We start from the raw sequence: 20,920 nt of genomic DNA, 5'->3' as shown, positions 1-20,920 counted from the left end.
CTTGGATTCCCCTGTGGGAGACAGAATGTGTTGAGGTGTCCTGCAGGTCTTAAGTTGCCTTTCCAGGGCAGAAAGTGAGAAGTGGTGCACTAACAGCTGTCCTCTAATGGAGAAAACATGATGTAATGTCATATAGGCTGCACGTCACGCTGGAAAACTCTCCGTCACATGCAGCTGGTTCCCCCTTATCCAGAAAACACATGGAGACATAGATTGCATGTAAGAGTCTACAGCAAACAGAGAGAAACATCTTAATATTTTCAGTAGTTTATGTTGTGTAGTGTAAATGTACCACCCCTCTGAGTGAGAAGAGTGGATTAAAAACCAAGTCGAAGTTCCTTTTAGTTTTCTTCATTATCAATCAATCAGAGCACTGCCTAAATCAACCTGGTCTCACAGGAATCCGTGAAATAGCCACAGATTAGCTTAACTCAAAATCCGTGGAATAGCCACGGAATCACTCAAATTTCCGTGAAACTGACACGGATTTCGCTACAATGCAAGTTAATGACAGTCATATCCCGTGGCTATTCCAACATACAAAGTGATTATGTACATTCACTGAGTGAATATTCAGAAAATAAAACATATATTTCTCGCTAGAAATGTGATCAAAATCCATTTTTATGCAGAAACTAAGTCAAAATATTGATTTTTTCACAAAAAATGAGAGAACTGTCCGCCATGTTTTTTGTTCTGACCGCCGGGACCTTGAAAGTCACGTGACTTGGAACAAACCAATAGGAACAAATATCCATGGAATAGCCACGGGACATGACTGTCATTAACTTGCATTGTAGAGAAATCCGTGTCAGTTTCACGGAAATTTGAGATATTCCGTGGCTATTTCACGGATTCCTGTGAGACCAGGTTCGCCTAAATACAGCGGAGACAGAACTTTGTCAATTTCGAGGCTGCTGAATGAAAGGTGTCCCGAGTCCAATGTTTCCTGTGTTCTCTCTCTTTTCTGTCTGTGTGTAAGATCCTTTAATTCAAATGTTACAGCCCATGCATGTGCACGAGCACGCTGCTAAGTCTACTTTTTAACCTTAAAAGGATAAAATATATACTTGTTTATATTCAAATTCCAATGCCTTTACTGTCTGACAACTCCCAGATATGAATGGTCATTATACTGGCTGGAACCAGTTTCTACCTGGAGACTCTGGCTGTTCTGAACAAAAGTTCATACTGAGGCCTTTTAACAAAGCAGAACTTTTAGTATTAGAGTAATATAAATCTGTAGAAGAAAATACACTACAGTTGTTAAAATGAGTAAAGTTTTTTTTTTAAAGATATTTTTTGGCCATTTTTGGGCTTTATTAATAGAGACAGAGTGAAGAGGGGAAAGGGCTCCGAGCCAGATTTGAACCCGGGCCGCCCACTTGCGAGGACAATGCCACTATGGTACACGCTCTACCAGGTGTTTCTTGTTATAGGTTTCACTGTTTTTTGTAGTTTTAATAAACATATATGTACTGATATTGTCACAGAGATTGTTCTTATTACTATTGCTTCTACTGTGCTTAGTTGTTGTTGCTGTTTTAAAAAAAATATATTTTATTTACACTGTTTCTTGCAATTTTTTATGATGCAAATGTCTTTGAGTACCCTTTAAAGCACTATACAAATAAATGTTTTAATGAAAAAAAAAAAATATTATTGTGATTAGTAGTGGGCATGTGCACATGTGGAGCATGTCCTTATACACAGACAGTGTAATTCTTCATCTCTGCAGGTACATTTTGATTTGTGCTCTGTGAATAAACCAGAGGAGAGTTCTCAGTCCTAACAGAGCTTGTGCTGATAGTGCATGCACTCTGTTTACCAATGCACATGCTCTGCTACTTAGTTTATTTCTGTACCGTGAAATGTGCAGCAATTTCAACGCCTGCATCCTTCCCGCTTCGATACATTTCTGTTTGTGCAAGTTTGTGCAGAAATCCTGCCACAGACCTTCTGTTTGCTTACTTTTACTTTCTCCTCTTTTTCTTTTCTGTTTCCTTTTTCATCTCCAGGAAGCTTCACTTCATCCACGCCTGACTTCTACCTCTCCACACTCTCAGTGGCTACACTTTCCTACACTTATTTAGTTTTTTTCACGATGATTCATTTATCCGTTTTGCATCTATCGTCAAAGCCGCCATTTTTCCTGAGGCTTTTCCTGAAGAAAAGGCTGATTCCTGCCTTCGTCTGATAAAGTTTTCAGAGATGTTGTGTGTTCACTTTTTAGGTTTTTCTCTGGTAGTTATCACATAGTTCATCATTCTACCTCTGTCTTCCTGTACAGATACACCTGTTTGACTCTTTTTTTACTCTAATCCAGCCTCAGGTGTTTTTCTGTTCTCTTTATGGGCACAAACTGAGAATACACGACAGTTTTTCCTCTGTTCCCGTGTTCAATTTTTTATAATTACGCTCAGAGCTCGGCTGCCAAACTGAATCCCACTTGACTGTCTTAGTCGTTCCAGTTTGTCACAGCATGTGGTCGACCTTTTTTGTGACTGATGAGGAGGGCCGCACCATCGGGCCGGCGGCGCCCGGCACGGCTGGCGTGGCGGGAGGACAACCCCAGGGTGCTGCGGCGCTGACCGGCCTCATGACCGGACGCAGCACGTTTGGGGGGAACAAACGCCGCAGGACGACGTCGACCGGACACGCCATGAGTGAGGCCCAAGAAGGGAAGGTGACTGGCTTCAGATTGTGTGGCTGTGTGTCCTCCCTCAGGCTGTTTGAAAGCTAATGGAACCAATCAGTCATCCAGCTGCCTTTTCAGCCCAGATCAGGCTCGTCCGCAGGGCAGGAAACACTCCACCAGAGCACATGAAAGTATTTGCAAAATATCAAATGCAGTTCTTTGAAATTACAGGGATAAAATGTTATGTAACCGACGTTAAAGAAGCGTGAGATTAATCTGCAGGTGGGGTATAATTGCTGAAAGATGACTTAGCCGGCGGAGATTTCAGGCTCTTCAATTTCATCGCTTCATGACATTTTCCTCACACATTTACAAATTGTTCAGAGGACTTTAACACTCTGGAGTCTCCAAAAGCTCCAAATCATTCATACTTCTTCATCACATCCAGACTAGAAAACAAAGCAGCGTGGAGCCCTACTGTAAATTTACCTCTAAAGTTCTGGCTGTAAACTCCATGAGGCCAGTTTCAGTTTGATGATGATATATCAAGTAAAACTGGAGACAAGCTCAAATATATTTAGTATAAAATGATAGGACTGGATGGAACCCTCTCATATGTTATATTTGCAACCTTTGTTCACATTTGCAACATTTAATTTTTTTTATTGAGCATGGTAGTGTTTTGAAAGAAAAAAAACACACACAAAATGACCAGAAAATGACATAAAATGACCAAAAAAAGACACAAAACAACTAAAAAAAGACACAAAATGACAAAAAAGACACAAAATGACCAAAAAAGACACAAAATTACTAAAAAAAAAACCACAACAACAGACACAAAATGACAAAAAAAAAGACACAAATGACCAAAAAAGACACAAAATGAGAAGACACAATGACCAAAAACCCCACAGAAGACACAAAATGACAAAAAAAGACACAAAATAACTAAAAAACACACAAAATGACCAAAAATAGACACAAAATGACCAAAAAAGACACAAAATGAGAAGACAGAATGATCAGAAAACCCCACAGAAGACACAAAATGACAAAAAATACACAAATGACCAAAAAAGACACAAAATGATTTACAAAGACACAAAAAGACATGAAAAGGATTCAAAAATGGACCAAATAGCCCTATAAGACTCCACAGAGTTAACACTCTTCCTGATGCTCTAATCTACCTCACAGTACAGGACAGAACGTTCTCCCTCTCAAAAAACATCTTTACCCTCAACATCTCCACACAAGAGTCCACCCACACATCTCTGCCTGCTGCTCGGTGGGGGGGAGATATTCATCTGGCGAGGACATTAAAAACAACAGATTATTCTTTCCCTTCGGTATTATTCTTTAGAGTAGGATATCCACTCCTAGCTCATCTTAATTAACCAGCTCTCTTGTTCTCTCTGTGTGTATATCACAGCACATTATGGTCCAGTTTTAATGTCCGTCCCCTATGTGCTGAACTCCCACAGACACTAAAATAATGCAGGAGCCTGAAATAAAAGGAGGGTGCAGTTTGTTAAATCAACTTAACTTGGACAGAGGGAGTATATTCAGATAAAAGTTAGATATGAAAACAGCTACACAGTTCTTCCAACTGTGTGCATGTAAACCTCTTGGAAATTCATTTAGTTTCTTTGTGATTTATTTTTTGCAATTTAGATTTCAGTTTCAAATAAACACCTTAAAGAGCGCTCATTGAATATGCTCATATTTTAGGGGATGCTAGACTGATTGTATCACTTTTCCAACTACTTGACTGAAACCAAGAAGTTATATTTGCATGTTTCCATCTCGAATACGAATCATTTAGCACTGCTACCTGTAGCAGGAGATCAAGATGTCCTCATACGTAAAACATAATTTTACACACATGGTTAAGGTTGTGAACTGGTCACAGTTTGGTTTAGTTTAGGCAACAAAATAACATGGTTAGGAAAAGATAGTTTAGCATATAATAATAAATGTGAGGTAGTTACGTTAGTCATATGTGTGACGCAAAATGCGACATAGCTATGCAATGCAGTTATAGTTCCGATGGAGCCTAAAACAACATGTTAACCCATTTAGGCCTAAAACGCCTTTTGAAAATGCCTGTAAAACCTCTGGCTGATTTTAAAATAATAATAATAATAAATAAAATAATAATAATGAAATTCAAAAAGTATTTGAGAGCTTATAGCTGTTATATCTGAGCTCCTCCGCTATAGTCGTCTTCCACCATGATTTCAGTTCTGGAAAAGTCCCGTGATGCATTGCGACACTCCCACATGTATTCTGAGACTGAAAATAGGTGGAAAGAACTACAAATACTACAAAACGACGTATCCGCTTTCCCGGCTTTAATGGTAGAAAAACGCAGGAGCGCCCCCGGTTTTAATGGTAGAAATGCGGTAATGTTTTCCAGCTTAAATGGGTTAAATGAACATGAACACTGAGAAAGCTCTGTGTTTGCTTGAATCAGCCACCTATAATTGTTCTTCATACTCAGTATTCTTACATAATTATTATGGCCACAAGAGGTAAATGTTAATATTTGTCGTAATAAGCTGCTGTACCAACGACATAAGGCTTCGTTTTTTAGGAGAAGACAGTCTTCCTCTACCTAAACCTGAACAAAATCTCATCCCTAACCCTAACCATGTAATGGGGTGCTGCAGGACACATTTAAGCGGTGGGAAACACTATTTATGTGGGGCCAGACTACAATAACACCAGCATGCCTAGTGGAACTGGCAATTCAGACAACACAGCTACCGGTACTGCTGACAACACTTCATATAAATATTTTAAAGTTTTTTGAAGAAATCACCTCAGATTTCAATTTAAAAATGAACACACCCACTTTTAAAAGCAAATTGTGACTGAAAATCCCGTTAGAACATCACCAACACCAGCAATACATTTGAAATGATACAAGTTGAAGCATCCGTCTAATCTAGTCGAAGTATCTGCTAGTGAATGATCACAAGAACAAACTGTACAAGAACAACAGCTGCAGAACCAAAGAAATGAGCACGAAGTAGTGAATGTTTTGGAACTGCAAAATTAGTTGAAAATTTGAAATTGTGAGCAAAGAACAGGAACTAAAGTTAATTTTAATCTGTGTGAACTGATCTTTGAGCAATCTTTTGTGAAGTGTGAACTAGCACAACACTGTTGTTGTACCTTATTGTAATATATTGTGTTGTATCTTCACCAGATCAAGTTGGCGTTCTTCGTGGCCATCGTGGGCGTGGTCCTGACCGTCCTCGGGGTGGGGACAGAGTTCTGGGTGGAGCTGGCGCCACCCAAGAATTTCTACAACAACCAGGTGAAATCCTGCAGTCAACAATAAACTTCTGTTCATGACTTATCTCATACTGCCTGCAGTACAAAAACCATGGGGACAAAACCCACAACTAAAGAGCAATTTCCTGCCAGACATGAATCACTGTTTGGTGTCTAAAGCGAAACACTGATGGATGGAAAAATAATATTACTGCTGATCTTGTCTTTATAAAAACCCTGTGTGGTGTTGCAGACGTGTCTGACAGCTCACTACGGCCTGTGGAAGGGCTGCACAAAGACCTTGTGGGTGTCTGATATCGACCCAGAGAGAGAGAGCTGCGGACCTGCTGAATTACCCGGAGGTGACTCACTTTTACTGGCCGTTTGGTTGGCTGGATGGCTGTCTGACTGACTGACTGCTGTGATGGCTGACTGGAGCTATGAGCTGGTGATTGACAGACCTGCTGGCTGACTGGACGTTTGACAAACTCTGGAGCTTGTTGGACGCCTCAGATCGAGGGAGAGAATTAGCATGAATGAGATGAGAGCTTTACCTAATTCTCTGGCTGCACAAATAATGCTTTGCTCACTGTTTGATGGCTGAACAACTGATGAGTCATTGTTACGGTGTGTGAGTGAAAGGGTGAGACCACAAGTTGCTTTTGGGTCAAGTCATGGGACACAAGTCCTCAGCTCTAACCCCTGGATTCCACTGGATGCGTAACGGCTGCAGATCCGTCGTCGGAGCCGTTACGCACCCATTATAATCAATGTGTGAGATTCCACCGACTGCAGATCCGCTGCGTAATGAGTCCGACGACGCAGGGCCATCCGACAGCCCTCAACACTTGCGCAGAGCTTCTATTTTTGTCGGACGACGGAGCACGACGCATAAATTCAGCACAGAAAAGATCGTTCAGGACAGGAAGTCGTGCACAGACACAAAATAAAACATCCGGTATATTTTCAAAATAAAATACCTCGGGTTCACTGCGGATAGTATTTCATAACTTGAAGACCTGAAATCAACAGGTTAGAGGTTTTCACTCGTCTTTTCACCCCACTGACACCACTCACTCCAGTGCTTGTTGTAAACAAACAGAGATCACTAAGGCTTGTTAACAAGAGGCTCTTGTTAACGAGCCGGCCGACCTCGTTAGCGCTCGTTAAGACGGAGTTGCCGGATTTGTCTCCAGTCATTAACGAGCAGATGTTGATTATCTTCCAGTTATATCAATTGATTAGGCGTGAATTCGCGAGATCTCGTGCGTCCTCGGGAGTCCGCAACAGCTCCGACACAGACGGATCCGGTGTGTGTTGACGGACTGCGGAGATACGCAGCCGTTGCAGACGGACCCCTTTCGGAGTCGTTACGCATCCAGTGGAATCCCGGCGTAACTGGGGATTTACACCGGGCGCGGAACGGAACGGCCACCATTTTGCTCCGTCTTCTGCTCGGCGTCAACGCGAGATCAGGCGATAATCCTAAACGTATGCGAGACCGCGAGATCCCGCGATAAACAAAATAAAATATTTTAAAGATACTCATAGGCAGTTTCTGTAAAGTTCATATACAAACACATTTTTATAAGCGAGGGTAAAAAGTTGTATGCACATTTTAATTGAATTAAACATGTAATAATCATGATTATGCAATTACAGAACTGTTAAGGGGCCCAAGTATGCAGAAATATTCAAATACAGTAGGCGAAAATACATTCTGATGCACAAGAAAACAATATGGTTTCACCTTAAACTGCCTGTGGGTACCCAGAGAGCCCATTTTCATTCAGATATCTTGAGGTCAGAGGGACGATTTAAAAATCGACATGTCTTCACTAAAATAGACCACTTTGGTGCTTTACTACACTCACTACCCGACAAGATATCATGGCATGATACCAATTGATATAAGCCTTAAATTGAGCCCACTGAAGCCTCTGAAAGGGGGAAAAATGGCAACAAAAATCTGTCTGAAAGCAGTTCTTCTGCTGTGCACCATCATATTCCGGTTTTAGGTTGTTACAGTCTCATTTTTATTAGTTTCTTATTACAGTTGCAAGAACAGCTAATAAAAATAATGAAGCATGGAAGGTTCAAATGAGTGAGGAAGAAGATTATTAAAGCTATTTGCAGTATTGCTCCCCTTGGCCATGACTCACCTGAGTGTGCTTCCCTTTAGAAGAATGACTCATATAAAAAGTGAAAGAGAGGCAGACTGACAAATGTTCACCAAGAGCTCTGTGTGTTTTTGTCAGACCGGATCCCTCGAATGCAAAGGGGCAATGTAGGAGTCATTTTCACATCGTGTCCTTAAGGGAACATGTTATGCTCACTTTCAGCTTGTATTTGTAGTTTCTACTACATTTCTACAAATTTCCAGTGTTACAGCAGCAAAAAGGGTTCTGCAAAAATAGAAATAAATCAATAAAATCACAACAAATAGCAACAAGCAATATAACAAGAAATATATACAAGTATTAACAATTTAAACAAGAAATATAAAAAAATAATTTACACTTTAACCCTTTGATGCACAACATGGGTCTAAAGTGACCCGACAGAGTTTTTATGTTCTATATCTATTTCTATCTAAATTATTTTCATCATTCAGTATTCCAGCTTTTCCCCAAATTAGTTTGTTTTTGATCATCATACATCCTAATTTTATTATTTTTAAAAAATAAAATCCCTTCTTGTGTCGCTACTCTTCTAATGCACAACATGGGTGAAAAATGACCCATGCCCATTTTTTAGCTAAGTAGCTTGCTAAGCTAACTGCTTAGCTATAACTTCTTGGCTAAGTAGCTTGCTACGCTAACTACTTAACTAACTTCTTGGCTAAGTATTTAGCTAAGTAGCTTGCTAAGCTAACTACTTAGCTAACTTCTTGGCTAAGTAGTTAGCTTAGCAAGCTACTTAGCCAAGTGGCTAGCTATGTAATAATACAAAAACCTTTTTCTTCATAAAGTATGAGAAGCAAAATAGAAATAACGATCTGTTGTTATCAAAAACAAGATATTTAAAGAATACTTGGAATATTCAATCATAAAAAGATCAAGCACAGAAACACACAGCAGCATTAAATAACATGGGGAATGAATGTGGGTCATTTTGACCCATGTTGTGCATTAGAAGGGGTGTCAATATGTTGTGCATCAAAGGGTTAAACAATAAAATTATAACACTTTATACAATATAGACGGACCCACCGAACAGTTGAAAATTGCAGAGAAAAATACTGATATAGCACAGTGATAATATACCTGTTTATGTACATTACAGTGCAGTTATTGTCACTTTTTGTGTGTGTGGTCTGGTGGGGTCATTGCTGGTTGTTCAGTCTGACTGCTGCAGGAAGGAGTGACCTGTGATGTCACTCCTTCACACTTTGGGTGAAGCAGTGTATCGCTGAAGAGTCTCCAGTGTTATAATGTCCTGCAGGGATGGGAGTCATTCTCCAGCATGGATGACAGGTGAGCCACCGTCCTCCTCTCTCCCACCACCTCCATGGGTCAGTGGGCATCCCAGGACAGAACATGCTTAAATGTTTAGAATAAAACATGATTTTTCCAACCTGATCTCACAAAATTAGGTGAAATTACCAGGACTTCTTAACATTTGGATTTGGTCAAGAAGTTGTCGTAATTTCACGTAGTTTTGTGAAAACGGGAGCATTTTATAAAACAGCGCACACGTCATTATACATACACGTTCGGTTTGCAGTTGTGTGTGTTTATGTGAATTTAGACTACAAAACCGACAGTTTAAACTGTAAATTAATGTACTTAAAAGCTGGAAGTGAACTAAACTCCTCAAAAAATGTTTGGAAACATTATTTCAGTCAATTATTTCTCCCCTTTATTAATACATATTGGTGTCGATTGTATATTGTTGGAAAGCCTGATTTTGACACACCTTTACAACAAGGTACGAACTGTAAGGACCGTGCATTTGTGGAAGCTGCAACACAGCTAAACGTGTGGGTAGTGCCCAAAAAATGTGCCAAGATGCCCTGCAGGTTTCTCCTTTTGGTGTTCTTGTTTTGAGGTGCTGCAGGCGCGTGACCTGATGGATATTGACAGGACTCATGTGCATGGGTCCTGCAACTTTGTTGAGTTTGTGTATGCTCAACGTGCCATTGTTTGTCCCTTCAAGATACGGCCTGTGCAATAGGGCAACTTAAGAATATTGCAGGGGATTTTGGCACATTTGTTGTGGGCTTTACCAACACGTTTAGCTGTGTTGCTCATTCCACAGAAGCACGATCCTTACAAGTTGTACCTTGTTGTAAAGGTGAATAATCAGGCTATCTAACAATATGAAATACAACACCAATTAATAATATTAAAGTAATAAATAATTGACCGAAATAACATTTCCAAAATTTTTTTTGAGGAGTTTAGTTACGAGGTTGAAGCAAAGAAATGGAAGTTATGTTAAAAGTCGTTTACTTTTGTTTCCACACGGGACATGAACCTGTTCTGGTGTTTTTTCACATACTGGCTGTCTAAACATACCTGCTCCACTTCAGCACCTGCCTCTTTGAGAGTCCAGCAGAACAGTCCACCATCTCAATATTTTGAATTGTTGGGTTTGTATGTTTCTAGGCCTCAGTGTCCCCCAGAATTATTTTTTTATTTCCATTAGTGACACCAATTGACTATGGACCATGCCATTGTTGAGTACAAAGAGAAAATCCAATTATCACCCAAGTGGCCAGTTACAAAGACCCCTTATTTGTTGATTGGGTTTGAGTTTTTGTCAATGGGATGTGAGTGCAGCCTCTCTCAGAGCGCTGATGCTGAAAGCTGTCGTGGGGGAAGAAAACAACAAGAGAACACTCTGAGGATCGGGCCTTGATCACACTAATTAAGACTGATGTGTGTGCGTGCTTTCCTCGCTTGTGTGTGTGTGTGTAAATGTGCGAGGAAACAGATAGAGGTGTCACATTCTATTTGACGGCCGATCTCCTAATTGCTGTAACACATCATCATCAGGACGGCAGAACGATGCTAATTGTGCGGGAAGCGTCGGATTGTCACCTTGAGCTCGTCATTGTCGATCACAGCTGATTATGTTTGATGGAGGATTGTTGAAAGTAAAGGGTGCAGGCCCGAGAGCGACGAGGCTGCGTGAATGTCAATAAAATGTTCGGTAACACTTTACAATAACCATCATTTATAAATGGTAAACAGATGGTTTATTAATGCTTAATCATCATTTATAAACCATATAGAGGCCATTTAGAATGGTAAATACATCATTTATTAATGTTTAACTACCTAGATCATTTATAAATGACAAATATATTATATATATATCTATATATATTTGTGTGCATGCGTGTCTATGTGCGTGTGTGTGCATGTATGTGTATGTGTACATACAGATGTGTATGTGGGGAAGGGAGGGGTGGGTTTTGTCATTTTTATTGTCTGTTTTTATTTTTTTTGTGTAAAGCACTTTGTGTTGCATTCATATGTATGAAAAGCGCTATATAAATAAAGTTTGTTTGATTGATTGATATATATATGTATATTAATGTAAGTTGATAGTTACTTTACCATTAACTATTAAATTATAATTAATAGTTTATTAATAGTTTTAGTTGCACTCATTATAACATTTTTAACACCATATTAAGTATGTTAATGATTTTGAAATGATTCATATACCTTTAAGAAATTGGTTGAAAACATTTAAAGTGTTTTTAAATATTTAAATATGTATAGCACTTTGTAAATGGTTAATAATTGGTTTATAAACCATCTATAAACATCACTTAGTTGGTTATTGTAAAGTGTTACCAAAAAAAATCATTAACATACTTAATATGGTGTTAAAATGTTATAATGAGTGCAACTAAAACTGTTAATAAACTATTAATTATAATTTAACTGTTTGTTCATGGTAAAGTAACTATAAACTTACATTAATATACCATCTATTTGCCATTTATAAATTATTTAGTTAGTTAAACATAAATAAAGATATGTATTTACATTCTAAATGGCCTATATACGGTTTATAAATGATGATTAAATGTTAACAAACTATCTGTTTGCCATTTATAAATGATGGTTATTGTAAAGTGTTACCATTTTTTTAAATGATTCACATACCTTTAACGGTGTGTTCAGACCGGACGCGTAGCGAATTTTCGCGTCGCGTTACTCGCGCGAGTTGATCGCGCGAGTAGTTGAATTTACTCGCGTCACTCGCGCGAGTAAATAACTCGCGAATTATATATGCCGGCCGGCGAAGGCTGCTAATGCTAATGCTAACTTTGTAGAGAAATAGCTACAACAGATAGCTGAAATCACATTGTCACAACTTACCAGGCAGACCGGTGACCTCACTCACCCTCCTCCAGGCAAGATTTTTATGGTTCCGGTTGCGGTAGGAGGGTGATGATGTGTCAAAAAGCTCGGGAAGCCCACAGACCGCAACAATAAGTTTCTCCTCCATTTTTCCGGAACAGGCGGGTTCCCGGGATGCATGACGTCACTGTCGTCCAGAATCTCAACGCTGATAGGCTGTCCCGACACAGCATCACGCGAATATTTCGCCAAAGTTGAATTTATTGAACTCACGCGAATTCGCGTTGTTTCATTCGCGCCGCGACATTCGTGTCAATCGCGGCATTCGCGTCGCGCGAAACCCGCGATTCGCGCAGCCGGCAAAAATTTGCGTCTATTCGCGTGTTTGCATTGACTTTGTATGTAATCTTGTCGCGCGAAATATTCGCTACGCGTCCGGTCTGAACACACTGTAACAAGTTGGTTGAAATTTTTTTATGACTAAATATATATAGCACTTTGTAAATGTTAATAATTGGTTTATAAACCATCTATAAACATCACTTAGTTGGTTATTGTAAAGTGTTACCAAATGTTCATCAAGATTATGTGTCAATGTTTATGTTTCTCTCGTTTTACAGTAGCTGTTTTATCTTCCTCCATCTTTTTCTTCCTGCAGGAACAAACTGCACCTACTTCAAGTTTTTCACCACGGGGGAAAATGCCGTGTTGTTTCAGAAGACAACACAGAAGAGTGAGTCACGTACTTCTTCTGGCCTCTCTGAACCGCTGTCCCACCTCACCCGCCCACTCCCTCCTTCCTTTATCCTCCACCTCTCTCTCTCTCTCTCTCTCTCTCTCTCTCTGCGCCCTCTTTGCCCCTTCCTCTTCCTCTTCTGATGCTCTCTTTCTTTCTCCTTCAGTCCCCCGTCTGTCATCTCTTCCCTGCCTTTCTCTGTCCTGTCCTTTTCTCTCCCGTCTCCCTTCACCTCCTCGCTGCACTCTTTCAGGTTGGCCATTGTCTGCTCTGTGAGTGTTTGAAATCTATTCCGCCTACGCTGCGTTCAAGTGTCTCCAAGCTGCCGTCTAACCTCTCATTTCACTGGCAGCTCCATAATGTATTAAGATCACACAGTGCCCTACGCTGAATGAAGGAAGACAGACGTACATTTAGATGCTATTGTTCTCTGGTTCCACATCAGTGATTTAATAAATACAGCTGTGAGTGTATAAAATACAGCAATGGAATTACTTGTTGTGATTTGAGATCAGAGATATCTTACGTCATGTAAATCTTCTTTTAATGAACACAGGACGACCTTTATAAAAATGAGCAAACTAAAATATTCAGATCCTTAACTCTGAGCATAAGTAAACAAATATGGCTGTCATGTTTTCTTTTATCCCTTTGTATTAGTTGATGAACCAATTTTGATTCCAGAGATTTTGGAGATTTGTGCATCAGCGCCTCTGCAGCCTCCAGAGCCTATACAACACTCTTCTCTGCAGAGATTCACAGAGTTGTTTATGTGTCTTTGCAGAAGTATCATTTCTGAAAATATCTCTGCAGCATAAGGAGATGAAATGCAATGCACAGAGTCTAGTTCGAGCCGTATATCCAAGATTCTTCAGTTTTATCAGAAGTTTATAATGCTTTGACACAGTATTTCACAGTGTTTTTGCAGGAGCAATCACTTAAATGCCCATCTGAAATTGTTGCAGCAGTGTTCACGTTACAAAGTGAACTTCCAGTTCTTGCACATATTTAAAAGCTAATACATACTCCGCAAGAACAGAGAAATTTGTGCATTTTCTCAAGGTGGCAAGAATAAGAACAAAGTTAGTTTTGGGGAGGACATTTCATCCTTCATGAGAAAATCAAGTGCAGAACTACTGGGGAATTCTCATAGGGCCCATCCCACAGCAGCACACGTCAAATTAGAATTTCTGACCAATCACAACACACAAGAAAAAAGTTCTTCCCAGATATTGTGTCAAGAACAGAGAATTTTTTTAATTGAACAAGAATGATGTAATTCTGTTCTTGCAGGCCTGGGAGGGAGAACACATATATGGTATGTATTAGCCTTAAATGCAGTTTCCTAGAACTTTTGAGGAGTTTTGAGGAATTGCTAAGCTGCTTTCTAAGCCAGGCTTGTGGTAAATCCTACCAAGCTAAGACCAACAAACCCGTAACTAATTGCCTCTCCTTACATGATGCATTAGACGTAAAGATATGATCGAAAACCTCCCCTGGTGAGTTTAGTTTTTCCTATCTGGTGTGTGTGTAATTGACTCACTGCCAAGCCACCATTCTGGCTTCCCACAACCACTTTCTCAGTGTTTTATCTCCAACATTTCTTGCCTCTGCCGTCTTCCTCGTGGCGACCTTCCCAACTAAAAGAAATCCCCAATTCCTCTCCACACAGGCGCCACTGATAGCAGCTAATAAGTCAATGCCACCACCACCCAGAGCCTCGTACAGCCTAAACCAACTTACTGCTCATCTATAAAGACATTAATCAAAATAAACCAATAAAGTTTTAGCATAACAAAAGTAAAATCTGTTCCCGATGTGAAATGTTAATGCTCAGTACTTGAAACATTAAACATGAAAATAAATCAAACTTACTTTTAATCTGGCTCATCTATCCAGTGGTGGAAAAAGTATTCAGATATTTTACTGCAGTAAAAGTACTAATACCACACTGTGAGATTACTCCACTACAAGTAAAAGTCCTGCATTCAAAACTTACTGAAGAACAAAAGTATTAGCATCAAAATGTACTAAAAGTATCCAAAGTAAAAGTACTCGTTTTGCAGAATGGTGTTTTATATATTCGAAATATATTATTGGATTTTTTTTATTATTGCTGCATTTATGTAAACAGCATCTTACTGTTGTCCAAGTAGATTTAATTTTAACTAATTGATTTTATGTGATTTAACTTATAAACATGTTTGTCAACTTTAATTACTTTTCAGCTCAATGAAAAACATGATCCATTTAACATAATCAAAGTACAATATTTGCCTCAAAATGTAGTGGAGTAGACATATAAAGCTACATAAAATGGAAAATACTCAAGTACAATTTGAAGATACATGCACTTTACTTAAGTAAATTAATTTTACTTGTACTTTTTTACATTCCACCACTGCATCTATCCAGGTCCTAACACAACAAGAGTTGCTAATCTTGTAAATGTTGGAGTTTATGACAACATCTGTCGTGTTTCCCTGCAGATCTGAACGTTGCGGCGGCCATGTTGGCTCTGTTCAGCCTGTTCCTGATGGTGATGGGGGCCATATGCATCACCATGTCTCTCAGTAAAGAGATCCTGTTCTTCCTCAAGCCAGCGTCCATCTGCTTCATTCTGTCCGGTCAGTAAAGAGTAAATGTGTTCAAATCAAAAAGCTGCACATGACATTATAACTAAAAAAATCTTATTAATTAGAGGCTTTGTAATTAATTAATCACATTTTAATCGCATATAAATATTTGACCTGAGAACAGCGAGAAGTAATTTTTTTCACATGGATTGTTAGTATACCATTGAATAATGACTGAATACATAAGCTTAAGCAACAAAAATATTGTTTATTTTGTCCAACAGACCAATGCAATTTTTGCCATTAAGTGTAGCAATAGCATATTTAGTAGTAGTAGTAGTAATATAGTACATTTCATAAATCCAGGTAGCCTATAGGTAGGTAGACCTTCTGTAAACTAGAATACTTTGTTTTTTTAAGTAAAACACAATCCACGCTAGCTACCACACTAACCGCTAGCTGCTATATGTTTAGCATTGAGGTGATACTTGAGGCTGGATGTGCTGCGGTGACATGTGAATTCCTTGTTGCATAGCAACACAACCATGCTCTTATGGATGCTTCCATCCGTTGGTTTTTAGTAACTAAATGTCCCATCATCCACGGGGCCAACCAAAGGTCTCATCAGCTTCTTCCTTCATGTTCACTGTGGTTTGTTGTTGTCTGAACTCATCAACGCTAGTTGGTGCTCCAGTATAATCGGTCCTCCTGAAACTCATCCAGTGAGAAACGTTCTGCGGTGCAAAAATAAGTGAGATTAAAATGCGTCAATTTTTAGTTAAAGTCCCGGCCCTAATTACAACCTCTGCGTCCTCCACAGGTGTCCTGGTGCTCTCCTCTCTGATGGTTTTCCACCAGTCTGTCCTGGCGTTCCTGGCCACCGACCACACGGTTCCCCTCCACCACGAGCTCTCCTGGTCGGTGTCGTGCATCGGTTGTGCGGGGGCCGTGCTCATCGTCGGCGGCGTCCTCTTCCTGCTGCTGGCGCTGCCCTACAGCCCCTGGCAGAGGTGTCTCCCTAACAGGGACGACAGCAGCAGCTAGGGGCCCCGAGGTGGAGATGCACTTTATCTGCTCTTCCTGTTTGACGGGAGGGGGGGTGCAGAGGGGCGCGGGTGTTTCCCAAAGACGTCCTAGCAAAGAGATCTGCTTTTTTCTTAACGGAACTTAACGGAATCATGTTTGACATCCACAAAGCTGTCCTATTATCTTCTTGTTTAGGGTGAAATATCTTTGTTTCTCATTGACTCATTCTGGATCCCCAACTGTTAATAATAACTACACTTTGATTTGTGACCCGTAATCTAACATAATATTGTTAAAGTTCATCCTGTTCACCAACATGGAGACAGCTAGGTGCTAAACAGTGAAATACCCTTCTTAGTTTGATCAGTTAAGGCGATCTTAATGCTCAGATGTGGTTGGGAAACAGTCCTGTATTGTCTTACTATCCTGCAGGGTTTGGAGGCAATTTACTGTTCATTCATTCAATAAATAACAAGATAAGGTGATTTTGACATACTGTTTGGGTCAAACTTGCACAGTTTTGACACCCTCAGTGTCATTATTTGAGCCTGAAACTAAACCACTTCTACTAAAGTGATCCAAAATCTGCAAAAATCAAACTCAAAATAAGACTATAAATATACCTGAGCTGTCATCACAGTGACAATTAATTTATTCTTCTTCTTTTAATACTAACTTTTCACTAAGTATGAACTCACTGTCAAACAATAACAATCAAAAACCTTTTTTAAATAGTTTAGCAGCTAAAGGAGAGTTCAAGTCAACAGTTTCAATGTAACTTATCTGAGTACATTTAATATGAATGCTGGTGATGCAAGCCACCAACTAATTAACCTTTATTCATTGATTGTGGGCTGATTATGATTTTCATTTTGTGTGTGTTCATTCTGAGAAAGCAAATTATTTGGACTCAGTGTTGATCAAATGAAGTATATGCTAACTTTAAAAAACTAAACTAATCTATATCAGATAAGTACAAAACAAAAACTTTTACAGTGCTTATTTTTTCTCTTTTAGACCTCTTCGCTACCCTCCTTATCCCTGCCTTAGGAAATAAAGAAAAAAATATTAGAAATAAAAGATAAAAGGCCAATTAAATGCTGCAGCATGTTTGCATCAATGCCCTCATAAGTAAAAACTACACTGAATGAACTGGACAGTTTATTGACCTCCAATTTGAGAACCTCTTTAAAGAAACTCCTTTTTTTCTCAGTGATGTGTGAAAAAACAAATGATATGTTTGTTCTGTCTGCAGAGCTGCCTTTATGAAGTACGGTTACATTGTAACCATGGTTCTCCGAGTGAAGAGACTTTCTCTCCACACCGTTACATACTTCATATGTACGTGGTAGCTGGAGAGATAGTCTCGAGACAATCAAGAACGTACGGGTAAATTGTAACTTGGTTCCCTGAGTAACCCTGGTTCTCTATCTTCTCGAGACGTTCGAGAACGTACGGTTACATTCTAACTTGGTTCTCTGAGTGAAGAGACTCATTCTCCAGCTATCCCGTACATATGAAATATATAACGGAGTGGAGAGATGGTCTCAAGACGATCAAGAACGTACGGTTACATTGCAACGTTCCCTGAGTAACCCTGGTTCTTTATCATCTTGAGACGTTTTAGAATGTATGGTTACATTGTAAACTTGGTTCTCTGAGTGAAGAGACTTATTCTCAGGCTACTGCATACATACAAGATATGTAACGGAGTGGAGAAATAGTCTCGAGACAATCGAGAACGTATGGTTACATTGTAACCTAGTTCTCTGATTAACCTTTGCTCTCTATTGTCTCCAGACGATAGAGAACGTAGGGTTACATTGTAACTTTGGTTCTCTGAGTAACCTTCATTCTCTATAGTCTGGAGACGATCGAGAACATCTGTGTTGTTGTTGTTTTTGGATGTTTTGTTGTAGTTTTTTTGTTCATCGATCAACTTTGAGATACAAATTCATTAGAAATACATCTTCATAGTGACATGATAGGACTCTAATTTAATTATGGTACAAATAGATGCAGATTTGTTTCATTTATCATCTATATATTCATTTATTTAAAGTTATATATTTATTATCTGTGTCATATCTTTTTATCATTATCAGAGTTCACATGCATTGTATAGTAGATGCACTGAAAGAAGAGTACATGTGTCATATTCTAAATGAATTATAAGGTAGGTGCTACACTTTATAAATTGTTTGAGAAGCAGATCCACAGAGAAAACATTGTGTAGATTTATGTTGGAGTCGGTGGTACACAGTGTCGAATCAGCTGAAAGTGTGAGACGCTGCCATGTTTCTACCTTCAGTGTTTTCCTCGGATTATTAATGTTAAAACAAAGTGCTTCTCTGTGCCTGAATGGAAGGTGAACTGTCTCTGCAACTTTTTTTTGTGTGTGATCTGAATCGATTGAGTATGAATGACTTCATTTTATTATTAAACATGACATGAATATTTAGTGTCATCCGCTCTCCGGTTCCATTTGTCTCTTATTCTGAACTCTCAACACGTTCTCAGCTTACAGTGGCTGCCTCCTCAATCGCTGTTTTTATGAACCGTCTCACTTCACACCTCATGAGAAAAATGACACACAGTTGATACGTCCGCCTCTGGTGTCCGCTGGAATTTCTTTCAAAATCTTAAATTGGTTTTAAATGTTGAACAAAGAATGATAAATCATAAAGTAAATGTAATAAGATACCACGAACAGAACAAAAGTTCAACAATAACTTTCAGCCTCGTCAGCGTGGAGATGGATCTGTGTGTGTGTAAGTATATTCTTGTACTTCCTACATAGTGGTGACCAGAACAATTTTTTACCCAACAGAGTGAGGACATTATGGGAAGTGAGGACATTTTTTCTTGTACTTCCTACATAATGAGCACTGTATTGTTTTTTTTGTTTTTTTTTGTCATTTACTTTTTTATTGGTTTTTGACTTTACATGTAAATGAACAAACAAACAATCAACCTGAAGTCCTATAGACAAATACAGAAAATATCAAGGGAAAAGTTAAAGCGTACAAAAGGGGATTGGAAAACACCCCCCCAAAAAAAGGAAAAAAAGGGAAAGGTACAAAGAAATGAAAGTATTCTGATAGTTCAATCTGAGATTACCTGAAATCCAGTTTTATGGTAGAGACCCATTTTTGCCAATTTTCAATAAATACCTCCTTTTGTGTTCTTAAATTGAAAGTAATTCTTTCCATTATAAAAATGCTGTACACAATATCAACACGACGTGCCTCCCTCTTCAGCCATTTCTTGGTTATTGATTTTTTACAGGCCACCAGTAATATTCCCAGTAAATATTTATCTTTATTCCTCCACTCCAGTTCCTCTTGATCCACCAAATATAACAAATTGAAACAAAAAGTTATTTTTGTTGAAAACACAGTCTCCAGAATTTGATGTACGCTTTATCAAAATGGGGTAGCACTGTGTTGTTTTAACTGAGTGAGGACATTTTTGGGAAGTGAGGACATTTTAGCCAGTCCTCACTTCTTCAAAGGCCTGCTTGAGGGTTAAGACTTGGTTTTAAGGTTGAGATTGGGCATTTAGTTTTGATGGTAAGGTTAGGGTAAAGGAATGCATTATGTCCTCAAAAAGATAGAAGTACAAGGATGTGTGTGTGTGTATGTAAGTTCTTGGATGTACCACACAGTGTGGACCAAAGTAATTTTCTAACCAACAGAGTGAGGACATTTAGCGAAGTGAGGACATTTTTTTTTAAACTTTCTACCCAGTGAAGACCAGAATATATTTTAAACTAACATTTTTTGGGAAGTTAGGATATTGTAGTTGTGATGCAGCTAAAATGTACTTGCTCAAGTCTGCCTCAAGTGGTTACCTGCGGAACTGCAATTTTTGGCACTAATGTGTTGGCTTCATTTTTTCGCACATTTTTCCAAAATTACAATTTCCATTCAATAAAACTGTATATTCAATAATGTGTTAAGTATTTTTGCCCAGATGATGTATGTTTTTGACTTAACACAATTGCATTGCTAATCAAAGTCCAGGTAACTCCAGGAGGACATCAGGATGGATGGGGACTTTAAAAAAAAAAAAAAAAAACCTAACCAAGAAGCTTTGTTTCAATTCAAAACATTAAGTTGTTAAAAACAATGAATGTAATGTAATGAGTGTAATTTTTTTTCTCAGGTAGAGATTCTTAGGTAAACCTTTTATTTTTATTTTAGCCTTTTTACAATTTTGGCACAGAGAGAGAGTACATTTCCATTTTGATTTAGCCACAATGAGCCATGTAAAATACGTGCTTTTAAAGAAATGGAGTAAAAATCTGACGCCCACCTGGCCCAAACTGGCCCAG

General features: G+C 38.9%; 1 protein-coding gene across 1 annotated transcript; it reads left to right on the top strand.

Moving 5' to 3' along the window:
* The first annotated feature begins 2,482 nt into the window (after positions 1-2,482).
* LOC131984345 (voltage-dependent calcium channel gamma-6 subunit-like) lies at positions 2,483-16,602 on the top strand. Its single transcript, XM_059349212.1, has 6 exons — positions 2,483-2,686; positions 5,856-5,966; positions 6,177-6,285; positions 12,905-12,979; positions 15,472-15,609; positions 16,379-16,602. Exons 1-6 carry the CDS (start codon positions 2,483-2,485, stop codon positions 16,600-16,602), a joined length of 861 nt encoding a protein of 286 aa, XP_059205195.1.
* The last annotated feature ends 4,318 nt before the right edge of the window (positions 16,603-20,920 follow it).

The sequence above is a fragment of the Centropristis striata genome, chromosome 14 (assembly GCF_030273125.1).
Source record: "Centropristis striata isolate RG_2023a ecotype Rhode Island chromosome 14, C.striata_1.0, whole genome shotgun sequence".
In the NCBI taxonomy this organism is placed as follows: domain Eukaryota; kingdom Metazoa; phylum Chordata; class Actinopteri; order Perciformes; family Serranidae; genus Centropristis; species Centropristis striata.
The sequence above is the reverse complement of the archived record's forward strand: the minus strand, read 5'-3'. Positions and strand labels throughout refer to the sequence as shown.

Bases quoted from the DNA above. Each gene is read 5' to 3' on its own strand.
- LOC131984345 (XM_059349212.1), top strand. From the start codon at position 2,483: ATGTGGTCGACCTTTTTTGTGACTGATGAGGAGGGCCGCACCATCGGG. The intron at 2,687-5,855 runs GTGACTGGCTTC...TATCTTCACCAG, and splicing joins GTGAGGCCCAAGAAGGGAAG to ATCAAGTTGGCGTTCTTCGT. The intron at 12,980-15,471 runs GTGAGTCACGTA...GTTTCCCTGCAG, and splicing joins TCAGAAGACAACACAGAAGA to ATCTGAACGTTGCGGCGGCC.